A 13,905-nucleotide genomic window follows, 5' to 3' on the forward strand; every position below is an offset into this window, starting at 1 on the left:
TACTCCAGCCGCACGAGACCCGCAGCTGGGGAACCTGTGGCCTTCAGGGAAGGAGTAAAGGCGCTGCTAACCTGAAGCCGGGTGAGAGAGATAAAGTAATCTCGTCCCTCCCATCCCTTCTACCCTGACAGTTTTCTTCTGCGAAGGGCGTGGTTGCCCAGCATACGTGGCCTGCTTAAAAGCATAAAAGTTGTTCCACAAGTGCATGGGAGGAAGGAGGATCCATTATGAACCCATATGCGTTTCTAAACACTTCTGGATCATATTGTTATTTTCAGCATAGCCTGTACCAGCTCTGAAGGTATGGGGTTTCCAATCCCTCTTAATCAGACTATAGAGCTTTGGGTTTATGCTACTGGGCCACCATTTATTCCTTTGCAATCTTCAATCTGCTAAATGCCAGCGTGTTAATGAGCACACCAGAGGCAAATGCTGGGCCCCAACTTTTTTTTTTTAAGATTGATTTATTTATTTGAGAGAGAGAGTGAGAGTGGGGGCACGGGCAGAGGGAGAGAGAGACTCTCAAGCAGACTCTCCGCTAAGTGCAGAGCTCGATGAGGGGCTTGATCCCACGACCCTGAGATCATGACCCAAGCCTAAATCAAGAGTCAGACATGCAACTGACTGAGCCACCCAGGCTCCCCAGTGTGGGTTCCAACTTTAGGAAAGACCAAGGACTAGACAGTCTGTCCCCCATACAGTATGACAAAAGCTGTGCCAATCAGCATTCCTGGACCCTGGCTAACTGAATCCCAAAATGCAAGGGGGCACACTGAATGTGTTGGGAAGGCTGTAAGACGATTTACAGAATCAAAGAAAATGCTGGATTACCAGACCTCAGAAAGTACTAGAACCATCAGCTCCAGAGTGAGAATTAGCAGATGACTTCTTTCAGGCATTACTACTGAGATCAAGCAGCCGCAGCTCAGTGTCACACTGCCTCAGATTCCCAGGGGAGAGAGCCTGAGCAGTCCTGCAGGAGCCCACTCCCACCCAATTGCCAGGGCAAGGTGGCGCCCTGCTTGGCAGTCCCACATAGGAAGGGCAGTGAGGTGGGGTGACCTGAGCAAAGTCAAACTACCGATGCCAGAAAAGGGGCGAGGATGCTGATCAGGCAAAAGCAAGCGATGCCTACCAAGGCTGGCCGGAAGGCTGGGCACCCTGTGGGAAGGAGTGTCGGGGTCAGCCTGGGCAGGGCAGGGAAGGCCTCCCAGAGGAAGGAGCACTTGAACCCAGGAGACCTGAAGCTGAAAGCAGGCTCCTTGGCGGGTGTGGAATGGAGAGAACATTGCTGGAGCGACACACACAGGTGTGAGAGCGAGTTCTACCCAGGGTTCCTCTCGTTGCCAGGACGAGAGCCCCTCTCAGGGTGTGTAATGGTTCATTTTGTATATCAACTTGACTAGGTCTCGAGGTGCCAAGATATTTGGTCAAACATTACTCTTGGTGTGTCTGTGAGGTGGTTTTTAGGTGATATAAACATTGCAATTGGTAGATGGAGTAAAGCAGATTGCCTGCCCCAGTATGGGTGGGCCTCATCCAATCAGTTGAAGGCCTAAGTAGAGCCCAAAGGCTGACCTCCTCCAGGTAGGGGAGAGTCCTGCCTGCCTGACAGCCTTCACTCTGAGACAATGGCTTCTTTCCTGCCTTCAGACTCAAACTGCAACAGCCGCGCTGCCGGAGGCTTGAGCCTGCCGGCGTTCAGACCAGAACTACACCATCGGCTCTCGTGGGTCTCCGGCTTGCCCACACATTCTGCGGATCTTGGGACTTGCCAGCCTTCATAACTGCATGAACCACTTCCTTATTTAAAAAATCTCCATATCTCAGGGCGCCTGTGTGGCTCAGTCATTAAGCGTCTGCCTTCGGCTCAGGTCATGATCCCAGGGTTCTGGGATCGAGCCCCACATCGGGCTCCTCGCTCGTCGGGAAGCCTGCTTCTCCCTCTCCCACTCCCACTGCTCTCTTGCTGTGTCTCTCTCTGTCAAATAAATAAATAAAATCTTTAAAAAACAAAAATTCTCCATATCTCAATGTATCTCTCTCTCTCTGTCTCTGTATCCATACAGCCTATCGGCACTGGCCCCCTGCAGAACCCTGACTAATGAGGGTGGCTCCCATCAAAGTGAGGAGGAAGGTTTGTAAGGATGCACAGAGGCTCACCGGGAATCCAGAAGCAGCCTCACAGCCGGCCTCTGGAAGAATGGAGCTCAGACAGCCGCTGGTGCTCACCCATCTGCCTGTGCCTATCATAGCTTCCCTGCTTTGCTCTGCACATCTGTTCTGTTTTGCTCCCCAGCTCTTGCCAAGATCTACTTCCTCATTACTTCTGTGCTCATGTGGCCCCATAACAGTCACCCCATCTCCATATTTCTCGCCCAGTGAGCTCAACCACCCACCATGGGCAGGAAACATGCCCGTGGGTCTTGATCAGACTCCTGGGGTCTGACTGGTCCAGCTCACTGGTTAAGCTGACTGCTTTGGGCAGCCCAGGAATGGGCCAGCCCAAGGGTTTGGGGTTCTCCCCGCCCCCCACCAGCCTGGCCCACTGCCCACTCACCAGGACCCAGAGGCTGGGCAAAGTCTCTGAGACAGCAGGGTGCATGGGCCCTGCCTTCTAACCCACACACATCTGACACGGAACATCTCAGTCCAGGGACCAAAGCTGCCCAAACAGTGGGGGTTGGATCGTGAAGAACCTCATATTTGGAGCTAAGGCATTTTGTCTTCACCCTGTGGATCACAGTAGCCATGGAAATGCCATGAGCAGTGAATCAGGTGAGGTCACTTGGCATGAGCACAGTGGAGGTGACAGACTTGGGACCCACAGACACGTTCTATTTTTAAAGATTATTTGAGAGAGAGCGAGCGGTCAGGGGCAGAGGGAGAGAGAGAGAATCCTCAAGCAGACTCCCCACTGAGCATGAGGCTCAATGCAAGGCTGGATCCCAGGGGGACCCTGAGATCACAACCTGAGCCGAAACCAAGAGTCGGATGCTTAGCTGACTGAGCCACCCAGGCGCCCCCACAGACATGTTTCTGATGGGCTTTTTTCAACATTTTGAATCGGTTGCCAGCATTTAAAACTTTGGACTTACCACATACGAATGCAGCTTCCCAGCTACTTTGGGGCAGTATGGAGATCTGGCAGCTCTGATCAGCATTCCTACAAGGTCGTCATCCTCCAGGTGGAGCATCAGCATCCCCTTGTCATAGGACACCGGCATTCCAGCTGGTGTTGCTCCTCTAGGCCAGGCCTGGCCCTCTGAGGGCTGGAGCTTGCACACCCACGCGAGGTGAAGAGCCTGCGGAGGCGGCAAGGCCGGAGGCAGGGAGACCAGGGAAAAGACTCTGAAGGCATGAAATTTAAACACAGATGTGGGGAACAGAGGGCTTTGACACCTACCTTGCAGGAGACTGCCTAAAAATGACGGATCATACTTACCTCCATTCAACAGGGAAGCAGGTGCTTCATGTACTTGCAAAGTCCCACCTTGCTTCCTTGTCTTTATTCTTCATGTGCCTCCCTTGGGAAAGGCTTTAACATGGCATTCGATGGTCACAGTCAGCAACAGCCCACACTGCACTCGTGTCCCTGCTCCTTCTGGCCTTGTCCCTCACCAGTTCTCTCCCCATATGTCCTCAGCTTGTCATTTGGCATTTTTCCTTCCATTCTCCTTCTTCCAATTACGTCTCTACTTTTCCAGATGCCCAGAGCAATTTGGTTTGCCTGGCAATTCCCTTGTCTTGGGCTCCTCCTGGGAATATCTTAAAACATTAGAAAACACGGAACGTAAGAGCTGCCAGAGCTGGATCCCCAAAAGGGCACCATGGTACCCCCCGCCCCAAGAAGTGGTGGGCTCACTTATTTTCCGGCAGGTCCTCTTATGCATCCCAGCCCTCGGTGTAACTTTGAAGGAAAACCATTCCGTAAATGTCTATGATTAGATTTCACCCTGGGGCCGGAAGGTGATTCCTTGATCAGAACTTTCCCAAAGCAGGTTCTGAAATCTCACTGCTTGGGTTCAGATCTCAGCTTCACCACCTCCTAGCGCTGGGGGCGTGGGCAAATTGGGGAGAGTAACAATGCCTGCTTTGTGGGTTTGGGAAGGATTGAATGAAGTAACCAAAATGAGCAAAGAGCCTGGCCGAGCGCCTGGTCCAGAGCAAGTTCCTCAAAAAGAACAGCTATTATTCATATTAATTGTCATTATCAGAAGCAATTAACATGTATTCAACTAACCAATATAACTGCTGCTTTATCCCCTTCTTTGATGCTTCCTCAACATTTCTGAGATAAAGAAGTTGATTTTAAAAAAAAAAAAGTTGATTTTTTTTTTTAACCTGTTGATTTCCAAGAAGAAATGCTGATTTCTTAAAGCAAAATATGTTGAGTACCCACTTTTCTTTTGGCTGCAGTGGGGTTTGGTGGGAAGGCTACCTTTTGAGCTTTCACAAATCAAAGCCTCCGAGGTGGGTTTTTAAAAGGAATACTTGCTCGGCTTGGCAGCCAGAGTTCAAAGCCCTGGTGGTAAACTGTAAATGCTAGCCTTTAATTGTAAATGAACTCTCCCGGGCAACAGGGGTGTAGAGTCAAGTAAACATTAACACCTGATTCTGCTAGGATCACTAGTTGCCTTTTACAATCCAGCACCTTCCCCCTTCCCATTTTGCAGACCTGTTTTTGAATTGAAATACATCTTGGGGAAAGCTGGCTAATGTCGTGAATAATGGGGTTGCCCACACGGCTATCCCTGCAGTTGACTTCTCTCCCTTTGTCACCAAGCTGTGCCTTATGAAGCTGTCTCTTTCGCATCTATGTCCTCCCCAGGGGGCTGGCTCAAACTGCAGGGTTTTACCTAGAGAATTTGTTTATTTTATTTCAGGAACATAAGATTTTATCTAAGGTGCTTTGACACGGCTCATAATATTGCTCTCCCTCTGCATAAACAGCAAATTCTTTCCGTGTTCACACTGTTCATGTCTTGGGCAGCAGCTCTTCAAGGCTGTGCTGGAATTATAGGCCACTTTGTTTGTGGAATAGCTTGGGAAGCTTGGCACCATCGATTTGCATCAGTGCCTCTGGAATAGCCTTTGCCTTCTCCTTAAAGATACTATCTAAACTGTGAAATTCATTAAATAGCCCCAGAAATGGATCAGGTTATTTAACACAACATCCCTAATGGCGCAATATCTCAGCTGTCTGCACTGATAGTGAACATTGTCTTGGATAGTGTTATCAGCCCAGGACACCCGCTATGAATATTGATCCTGAGCTTGTTACAGCCATCACTTGCCATCAGGACAGGTCAGGGTTGGAACCCACCTAGCATCAAAGCAATTTAAAGACAGCACTCAGGCAGAATTTTAATGCCCACGTTGGAAAAACAAACCAACTCCATGCACAGAGGGAAGGTGGCTTGCTGGATATAGGAACACCTCAGGTATAAATACATGTGGGAGGATGTTAGTGAGTGAACACAAGACCAAAGTGTACCTATCGGAGGTCTCACTAGCTCCTGGTCATTTACAAAGCAGGTGGCCAGAAAGACAATTCCCTAAGGCCCGCCTCCCCTCACCAAATTGAGGAATTTTGCCTGTTTGTTGGGTGGGGGACTTCTGAGTTGGGTGAGTCAAAGGGAGCATTTTCTATCCCTTCAATGTTGATGGGAGACACTACGCTGTTTCTTCTGCGTCATCTATTTCCAGAAGCCACACACGGTAACCTGTAGTACTGTACTGAGCACGCGTATCAGAAATAGAGGGGACAAAAATAAAGGACGAGAACAATTAAAAAGAACCAAAAGAAGTTCTTAAGATTGAGTCTTAAAAAACGTGGCCTTTATATGCTCTTGTCTTTGTCTCCAATTTGTTGCTTCTCCCTTTGCTGCTCCTTTTCTATATTTAACACCTGTCGACTTCAAAGGAAAGGTGATTCATATCCTTTAAACAAAATTTTTTTGAGGCAATTTATAAAGCGAAATGAAAATGACCCAGATTGGGGCTGCTCTTGGCTGTCTGCAGCCTTCCCTGTCTCCCTGGCTTGGGTATAGGGCGCCTCTGGAATGTCAGCCCACCTTCCGGAGGAAAATGGCTGCAAGATTGCTAACAGAACAGAAAAGACCCATCGTGGGAGGCCACAAATATCCCTTCTGGAGCTACCTTAGGGAGATCTATTTCTACTCTGAAGAACCCAAATGTGGAAGAAATATGAATGTGCGCGGGGAAAAAAGTAACAGGAGGGTGAGCTCAATATGGGTGAGCTCAATATGGGGAGGGAAGGAGAAAGGGAAATTAAAAAAAAAAAAATCAAGTGAGATCTGGGTGAGAAAGAGTTGTCAAAACAGAAAGCCAAGTACCCTATCAGTATGTGTTCCGGAAGGTTCTCTGATTTGCAATCCAGCTTCCTGGGTGCCACCGTTTAGTTCCAGGGTCACCTTTTCTTTGGTTTTCACAGGGCGTGCATTCCCTCTGGTGGGAGGTGGGCCAGGGGCTCGGGCAGGGCACTTCCCTTCCTGCTTTCCTGTAAAAGCACAATCCATCAGAGCTTTAGGACTAGAGCGGGTTTGAATTTCGGCAGGGCTTTAAAGTCGGCAGGGAATACAGGGGCCGCCTCTGGGAGGGGCCACAGGTTTGAATGAGAAAAGCTACAAGGAACCGGCGCGTAGGGTCTTCCCTTCCATAACTGATGGGATTAACAGCGCCCCACCCACCCCTCCACTTTAATGAGCGAGTTTCTCCTCCTCTTCCTACAGCTACCTTCTCGGACAATATTAATTGCCAAGTCATTGTTTGGAAGCCCCATGGGTCAGGGAAGAAAGGAACAGCCGAATTGGAAGTGGTTCTGGGCAGAGGGGTAGAAGAAGCCTCAGAATTTGCTGCTGGGGTAAATGCTTACTGCTCACAGACTACTCCCCAAGCGACAAAAGGAGAAGGAATGTTAAGATGGGTCTGGCTGGTGGAAGTTTCCCCCAAGGACTGATGTTCATCATTCCAGGGGACTTGGCGGGGCAGATGGGAGCCCGCTCGATTATCTGTTCTCTGACTTTACATTCAAACCAGACAAGCATCTTTTAACTTTTTTTTTTTCCCCCTTCTTCTTGGGACTAGAAGGGGATGGGGGGGGGGGGGGTCAAAGATGCAACCTGGGTCCCAGAGACCCAATTTCTGTTGCACATGATTGAATCTGTGACTGTGAGGAAGGACTGAAGGGCATCAGGGCTGTGCTTGGCGGCTCAGCGAGCCAGGCTCATCTCACCTGGCTCTGAGCCCGCAACCCGCCAAGGTTCCCAAAAGCGGCGGGACACCCTAGCGGGGGCTCGGACCTCTCCCCCAAACCCCTGCTCTTCTGTGACCCGGCGCCGCTAGGCTCCGGCTCTGGGCAGAACGGAAAGCCTCGGACTCAGGGCAGGATTCTCCTCCTCCATTTCTGACATGGCAGGATATCCTGGAGAGGGTACTGGCCCGGGAAAAGAAGACCTCTCGGTTTGAATCCGGCCGCTGTCACCAGTCAACAGTAACCTTGGGCAACGGACTTCTCACCTTGGAATCTCAATTTCCTTATCTTTAAATGGGGATGATAGTGTTGCCAGGCCACTCCCTCCTCACAGGGATGCTCGGAGAACCAAGTGAGATCGCGCAAGCCCAGGGGCTTTGTAAACTGTAAATTGTGGGAACACTAGAGCTTTTAAATCTGAGGTGACCAGGCCTGAGACCATCACTGTGATTCCCTGGCGGGGCAGGAGATGTGCGGAGCGTTGCCTTCAAGTAATCACTGCTGGCCTCAATTATATCCCCAATTCAAAGTCACCGGGGAAAAGTCACAAACCGAAGCCCAAATCAGTGTGTGTATGGGGGGGAGGGGATCCCCAGGATGGAATGGTCCCGCGATCCCTCGCTCGCGCACATCCGGAGTCCCCGTGGGTCGGGCAGAGGCGCGCGGAGCCGGCGGCGGTGTATGGGCGGGCGCGCGCACCGGGCTCACGCAGGCGCCCCCGAGCCGAGGCGAGCTGCCCCGGCGCGGTGCAGGGCAGTCTTGGGGCCGCTGCGAGCGCGCTCTGCACGTGGCGGGGGTCTGGGCCGCGCAAGTGCCAATCCGGGTGCAGCGCCCCTGCGGCTCTCTCCCAGCCCCGCCTCCGCATGCCCCTCCCCAGATCCACTTGGCCGCCCCGACCCTCCTACTGGCTGGAGAGCTGCGGCCCGGCCACAGCCGAAGGCAAGCCAGAGCGCGGCCATCCCGGACCCCGCGCCGCCGGCCTCGGGCCCGTGGGCGGCGGGCATGCTGGCATGGCAGGACGGCGGGGCCAAGGCGGCTCCCTCCCACCACAAGATCTCCTTCTCTGTCCTGGACATCCTGGATCCGCAGAAATTCACCCGCGCTGCGCTCCCGGCCGTGCGCCCTGCTCCCCGGGAAGCCAAGAAAAGTTTGGCAGAGGCCGAAGCGGGGAAGGACGCCAGCCCAGGGGACTCAACTCGGCAGCGGGAGACCTCTGGTAAGGATGCGAAGCGGCCCCCGGGTCTCGGGAAGCCCCAGCCCAGATGATGCGATGGGGTGGCTGGGAGGTGGGTGGACAACCAGGGACCGAGTGAGTGGCCGTTAGCGGAGCCTTCACCAAAGGGAGAAGGCTCACAGGACGAAGTGCAAAGCGTTGCCTTGTCTCTGTGTTGGAAATGAATTGAGGCAGAAAAGAGGCCCCCAGCATCCTGGGTCTGGGATTTGCCTCCCAAAGGCCGTCCCTGCTCACCGGCCAAACCACTAAGCACCACAGCTCTGTTTTGCTCGCAGTGGAAACTAAACAGCCAACGTCCACCTTATCCAGGCTCATTCATTTATCGGGCATATAACGCACCCACCACGTGCCAGGGCCTAGACCACAGATAAAAGGAAAACGGCGAGGTAGACAACATGATGAATACTGCCCCCATTTTATGGACGAGGAAGCTGAGGCTAAATCATGTGTCGGTGTCTGGAAGGGAGTGCGAAGTCAGGTTTACGCACCTAGTGCCTACTTCCAACCATCTCGACACCTGCAGAGATTCCGCTGCCCCACGCGCTCTGCTCTCTCTCCCCAGACCCAGTCGTTGACTGGGGCGGGAGCAGGGGAGGGGCGGGGTAATGGGAGGCCTTTGGTCCTTTCTCCTCGAAAGGTTTTTTCACTTACTCCTAACTCTGGCGGGCACCTGATGAGGGGTCTGGGAGAGTTTGTGTCTGGAAAGACGGACAAAAGACAGCAGGATCCGTGCTGGGTGGAGCGTGGGCAGGAGGTTCCCTGGAGGGACGCCGAGTCAGAGGCGCAAGTCCGAGAGAGGCTGGATGCGGCACAGACCCCCGCTTCTCCTCCCCAAGTTTGGCAGTGATTGGGGCTCGGGGAGCCTCTGGCGGCTGTGCTTGGGCCCGGGTAGTCCGCCTGGTAATTGTTTGGATCGCCCCTCGGAGGGGCCGCTCTCCCCTCCCCCCACAGCCGTGATCGATATTCTATTACTGGCGTCTGCATATCTCCTGCCCGCAGCTTGCAGGTACCGACTTCAAACCCCCTTTCCCTGACTGATCCTAATATTGTTCGATTAAAACTTACCTTTAATAGATGACATCTATCGATCCGGTCCCGCACAAATCTGAAACTCTATTAACACGGCAGGAGAGAGAAGATGGGAAAGAGGGAATTTCACTTTGGGGGGGGGGGCGAGGGAGCTCAATAACTTCTTTTTTAATTGCTAGGAGTTCCAGACCAAAATAGGTTTCTAGGGACTATGGAGACAGAGCCTTAAACGCGCTTGACATCTCGATGTCTCAATGTACAGTGATCCTACCCGCCCAATACTGTCCAATATGGTCATTATATTTTCTTAATGGGGGTTGTCATTCATTCATTCAAAATTCATTTCTTGGACGTCAACTAGATAGCAAATGAGTAAAGGGCAAGAGGACACCGCACGCCTAAACCCCAACTCCTGGGAAGGGCTTGCGAGTATGTGTGATCGCGGGGTGGTGGGGGGAGCGAGATGCGGGGGAGAGGCAGAGCTAGGGACTCTGGGGAAGAGGAGGAGGGGGTCTGGCGACCCGGAGGGGCTGGGTCGTTCCGGGCTTCTGGTCACCCTCTCCTTCTCCACTAGATGCTGAGGATCGCGGCGCGGGAGCGTCGTCCCCCTTGGAGGGCTCGGAGGCCGAGGAGGCGGAGGAGGAGGAGGAGGAGGAAGCCGAGGACGCGGGCCAGCGGCGGCCGCTGGAGCGCGCTGCGCGCCTGCAAGCGGACCCGGCGCGCTCCCCCGAGTCCCGGGAGGCGGCGTTGGCGACGGGGGAGCGGGGCACCCGCGGGCTCGCGGGCTCCCCGGGTTCGCCCGGCTCCCCGCGGCCCCGGCGCCGGCGCGCCGAGCCCCGCTGCGCCAAGCCGAGGCGCGCGCGCACCGCCTTCACCTATGAGCAGCTGGTGGCTTTGGAGAACAAGTTCCGGGCCACGCGCTACCTGTCGGTGTGTGAGCGCCTGAACCTCGCGCTGTCGCTCAGCCTCACTGAGACGCAGGTTAAAATCTGGTTCCAGAACCGCAGGACCAAGTGGAAGAAGCAGAACCCCGGCGCCGACGGTGCGGCGCAGGCGGGGAGCGGCGCGCCCCAGCCCGGGGCCCCCGGGACGGCCGCTGGAGCGGGCGGCGGCGGCGCGGGGGGCAGTCCCGGACCCCCGGGCCCGGGCGCACTGCCTTTCCAGACTTTCCCCTCCTACTCGGCGGCCAACGTCCTCTTTCCGGCCGCCACCTCCTTCCCGCCCATGGCCGCAGCCGCCGCGGGCCCCTTTGCGTCCTTCCTCGGGCCCTCCTACCTGACCCCTTTCTACGCTCCGCACCTATGAACCCGGAGCTTCTCGGGGGTCCACTTCGTTGGGACTCACGAGTGATTGGCGTGGTCGCGGGTTTCCCCATTCCACTGAGGGGCGCCGACGCGCAGGGACCGCCCCCTCGTGGTGAGCGGGTGTCTGCGCGCCCCTTCCTTTCCAGCTGTCGCGAGGCGTCACCAGAGAGCAGGGAGAGGCTGCCCGCCCGCTCCAGCCGCGCCCCTTCCCGCCGCGAAGACCCCCTGAATCCACGCGGTCCACAGAGGGGGTCAGGGATCTGCCGTCTTTAAAAGTGTCCGGAGTGAAGGCTGTCCTCAACGCTTCCGGTGTCTGACCCTGGCTCTTCACTTCCGGTCAGGCTCAGTTCCGTCCAAGGGCTCCCTCCGAGGGTCTGGGTGTCCCACGGCTGCGGGGATGGAGATGCCAGGAAGCCAAGACTTCCTGCCCTGCCTGCCCGGTCGCTCACACTTAGGATGGAATCTTCTTCGAACATTTTAGCTCACTCAGAGGGTAAGCAGCTTCCCCCTTTCGGAGCGTATTGGTTCCCTTTTCATACTTGGTTATTGGCCCAAACCCAGTGATTCCTCCCAGATACTGAACGAGCTGAGTCCACGAGCACACACTGCCGCTGTGAAATGGACTATTTTTAAATGCACAAAACTGCACATTTTTAGATCTTCATTTAAGATTAAGACTTGAGCGCAGTTCTTGTTCCAAACAGACCCCCACAGGCTGTTCCTGAGAGAATAGGTATCTTACTTTTCTGAGAAGACCAGAAGTTTCTGCTAGGCTTTGTGGTTAGACTTAGCTGCTGACGCAGGCGCGGTTCGGCTGTCTTGCAGGTTTTTGAGAGCAGCTTTGACCAACAGGCAATGGCCTCACGTGCTTAAAATTGATAATGAAGGGACCAATGGTTCAACTAAAATCTTGAAGTTTATGCCTGAGGCAGTGTTTGATACTCTCATTGGTCTGTCCTGGCATTTCCTAGGCTCCCAAATAGTGAACAGAGCTGGGAAAGGACAGCTCCCCCAGTACACACGACAGTCATAAATTGGACTATTTTTTAAAGGCACAAACTCAACATTGTTAGAGCTTCATCTAGAGCCATTCTTGTTCCCAACAGACTCCGGGATGGCACAACGTGCAAGAGGTTGTCAAGGGTGTGAAGGAAGTAGTTCTTGGGCTAAAGGAGGACTGTCATTTAGGCAATGTTTTATCCAAGCAAAAACATTCCCATAATGAATTCAACCGTGGGAACTTACTGTATGGCCCTTAGTTCCAACTGCTACTTTTATTATGTCCCTGAAAAAATTATTCTATAAAGTTCTCATGCCAGATTTATTTGGAATACTGCCTTTAGTCTTCTATGTGATATGTTTGGAGTTCATATCTCAGAAACCCCGAGGTTCCCAGCCAGGTCATGTCTATTTCATTCTTACCTTTGTTACTTGAGGTCGGCTGATATCTACACGGATACCATACTGTTTGCTATTTTTTGATAGTCTGTGCCATTAACAATTAAATTTAACGATCAAAGTCTTCTGATAAAGCAAGCCCAGTTTGGTGTCATGAACTCATGATATTATAATTTTGAAATGTCTAGTTCTGTTATTATCAGGAATGATAGAAAATATCCCACCTTCTGCCAAATTAAATGAAAACTTCGTATTCACCAGATGCTTACAAGATTTGAGAATGGGTATCCTTTAATTACATATGATGTGCTAATTACTTGTTTCCTTCTACGTTAAAGAAGAGTGTCCCCAGACAACTGCATTGTAACTTTCTAAAAGACAGTTGATGCCAGATGAGATTAAAAATGCAGTTACTGTAGTTGAGAATGTTTTATTCACTTTACCTATTGAGAAACACTCCCTCAGCAACTGTTCTTTGGTTTTTGAAAAGCAACATCCCATGTGTCATGAACAGGCAGTTCAAGTGCCCAGAGTCAAGATCTGTAACAAGAAGCTGAATTTCTGTAAGATGTGGGGAACATTTCGTCTCTCTCAGGTACCAGCATCACAGAAGACTCCAGCAGAAGAGAGGGACTAGGAAGGGAGGCGGGAGGCTTATCTGTCTGTGGACTAGCATGGAGTGCTATCATTCCTGACCTTTGTGGTTTCTACATATTGTGGCAGAGTAATGCTCCAAGTGTGTGACTTTGGACTTCTGCTGCTTTGAAAGGCCCAGTGGCTTTCCGACCAAATCCTTAGACTCAATCGATTGATGTGTTTGTCTAATAAATCCTTTTTGTAATGATTTCTCATTTAACTATTTCTTGTTCTCTATTAGCAGAGTTTTTAACTAATTTTATAATTATCGGAGTTTGTATAGATGTGTCTCCCTCCCCCCACCAGCTAGTCTCCACAAATAGAGGGTATTTCTACCCTAACATGACTTTCTCATGCCATGCTAGATACTTTTCCAAGCCCATGCTGGATAGACACACAGTGGCCATGCTAGCAGGCAGTATCTACAAACACACAGGGCCATTTTCACAGCAAAAGTGAAGTAGCTTACAGAATTTTGTTAGTGGCTACAAATTAGATCAACCCCTAAGTACCAGATTTTTAGGACATTAACTTCCTAGACTTATGTTACAAATTCTTTTTTTTTTTTTTTAAGATTTTTATTTATTTATTCATGAGAGACAGAGAGAGAGAGAGGCAGAGGGAGAAGCAGGCTCCCAAAGAGCAGGGAGCCCGATGCGGGACTCGATCCCAGGACGCTGGGATCATGACCTGAGCCGAAGGCAGACGCTCAACCATCTGAGCCACCCAGGCGCCCTGTTACAAATTCTTAATACCTCATAAAGAGCCAGGTAAATAACTTTTTAGGCTTAGGCTGTCCATTGGTCGTAGATTTCTTTCTTTTTTTTTTTTTTGAAAGATTTTATTTATTTATTTGAGAGAGAGATAGCGAGAGCAGGAGTACAAGCAGGGGGAGTGGGAGAGGGAGAAGCAGGCTTCCCGCCGAGCAGGGAGCCCGATGTGGGGCTCGATCCCAGGACCCTGAGACCATGACCTGAGCCGAAGGCTTAACGACTGAGCTACCCAGGCGCCCCTGACTCTGATTTATT

The 13,905-nt window shown here is 52.1% G+C and overlaps 1 protein-coding gene across 1 annotated transcript; it reads left to right on the top strand.

Annotated features, from left to right (window-relative positions):
- The first annotated feature begins 8,241 nt into the window (after positions 1-8,241).
- On the top strand, positions 8,242-13,085 carry NKX1-2 (NK1 homeobox 2). Its single transcript, XM_031019796.2, has 2 exons — positions 8,242-8,492; positions 10,114-13,085. Exons 1-2 carry the CDS (start codon positions 8,279-8,281, stop codon positions 10,842-10,844), a joined length of 945 nt encoding a protein of 314 aa, XP_030875656.2. The 5' UTR covers positions 8,242-8,278; the 3' UTR covers positions 10,845-13,085.
- Positions 13,086-13,905: the final 820 nt, after the last annotated feature.

This window comes from Leptonychotes weddellii, chromosome 6 (genome assembly GCF_054177405.1).
Source record: "Leptonychotes weddellii isolate Sample4059 chromosome 6, ASM5417740v2, whole genome shotgun sequence".
Taxonomy (NCBI): domain Eukaryota; kingdom Metazoa; phylum Chordata; class Mammalia; order Carnivora; family Phocidae; genus Leptonychotes; species Leptonychotes weddellii.

Excerpts from the sequence above, each read along its gene's own strand:
- NKX1-2 (XM_031019796.2), top strand. The coding sequence starts at position 8,279 with ATGCTGGCATGGCAGGACGGCGGGGCCAAGGCGGCTCCCTCCCACCAC. Across the intron at positions 8,493-10,113 it reads TCGGCAGCGGGAGACCTCTG|ATGCTGAGGATCGCGGCGCG; the intron begins GTAAGGATGCGA and ends CTTCTCCACTAG.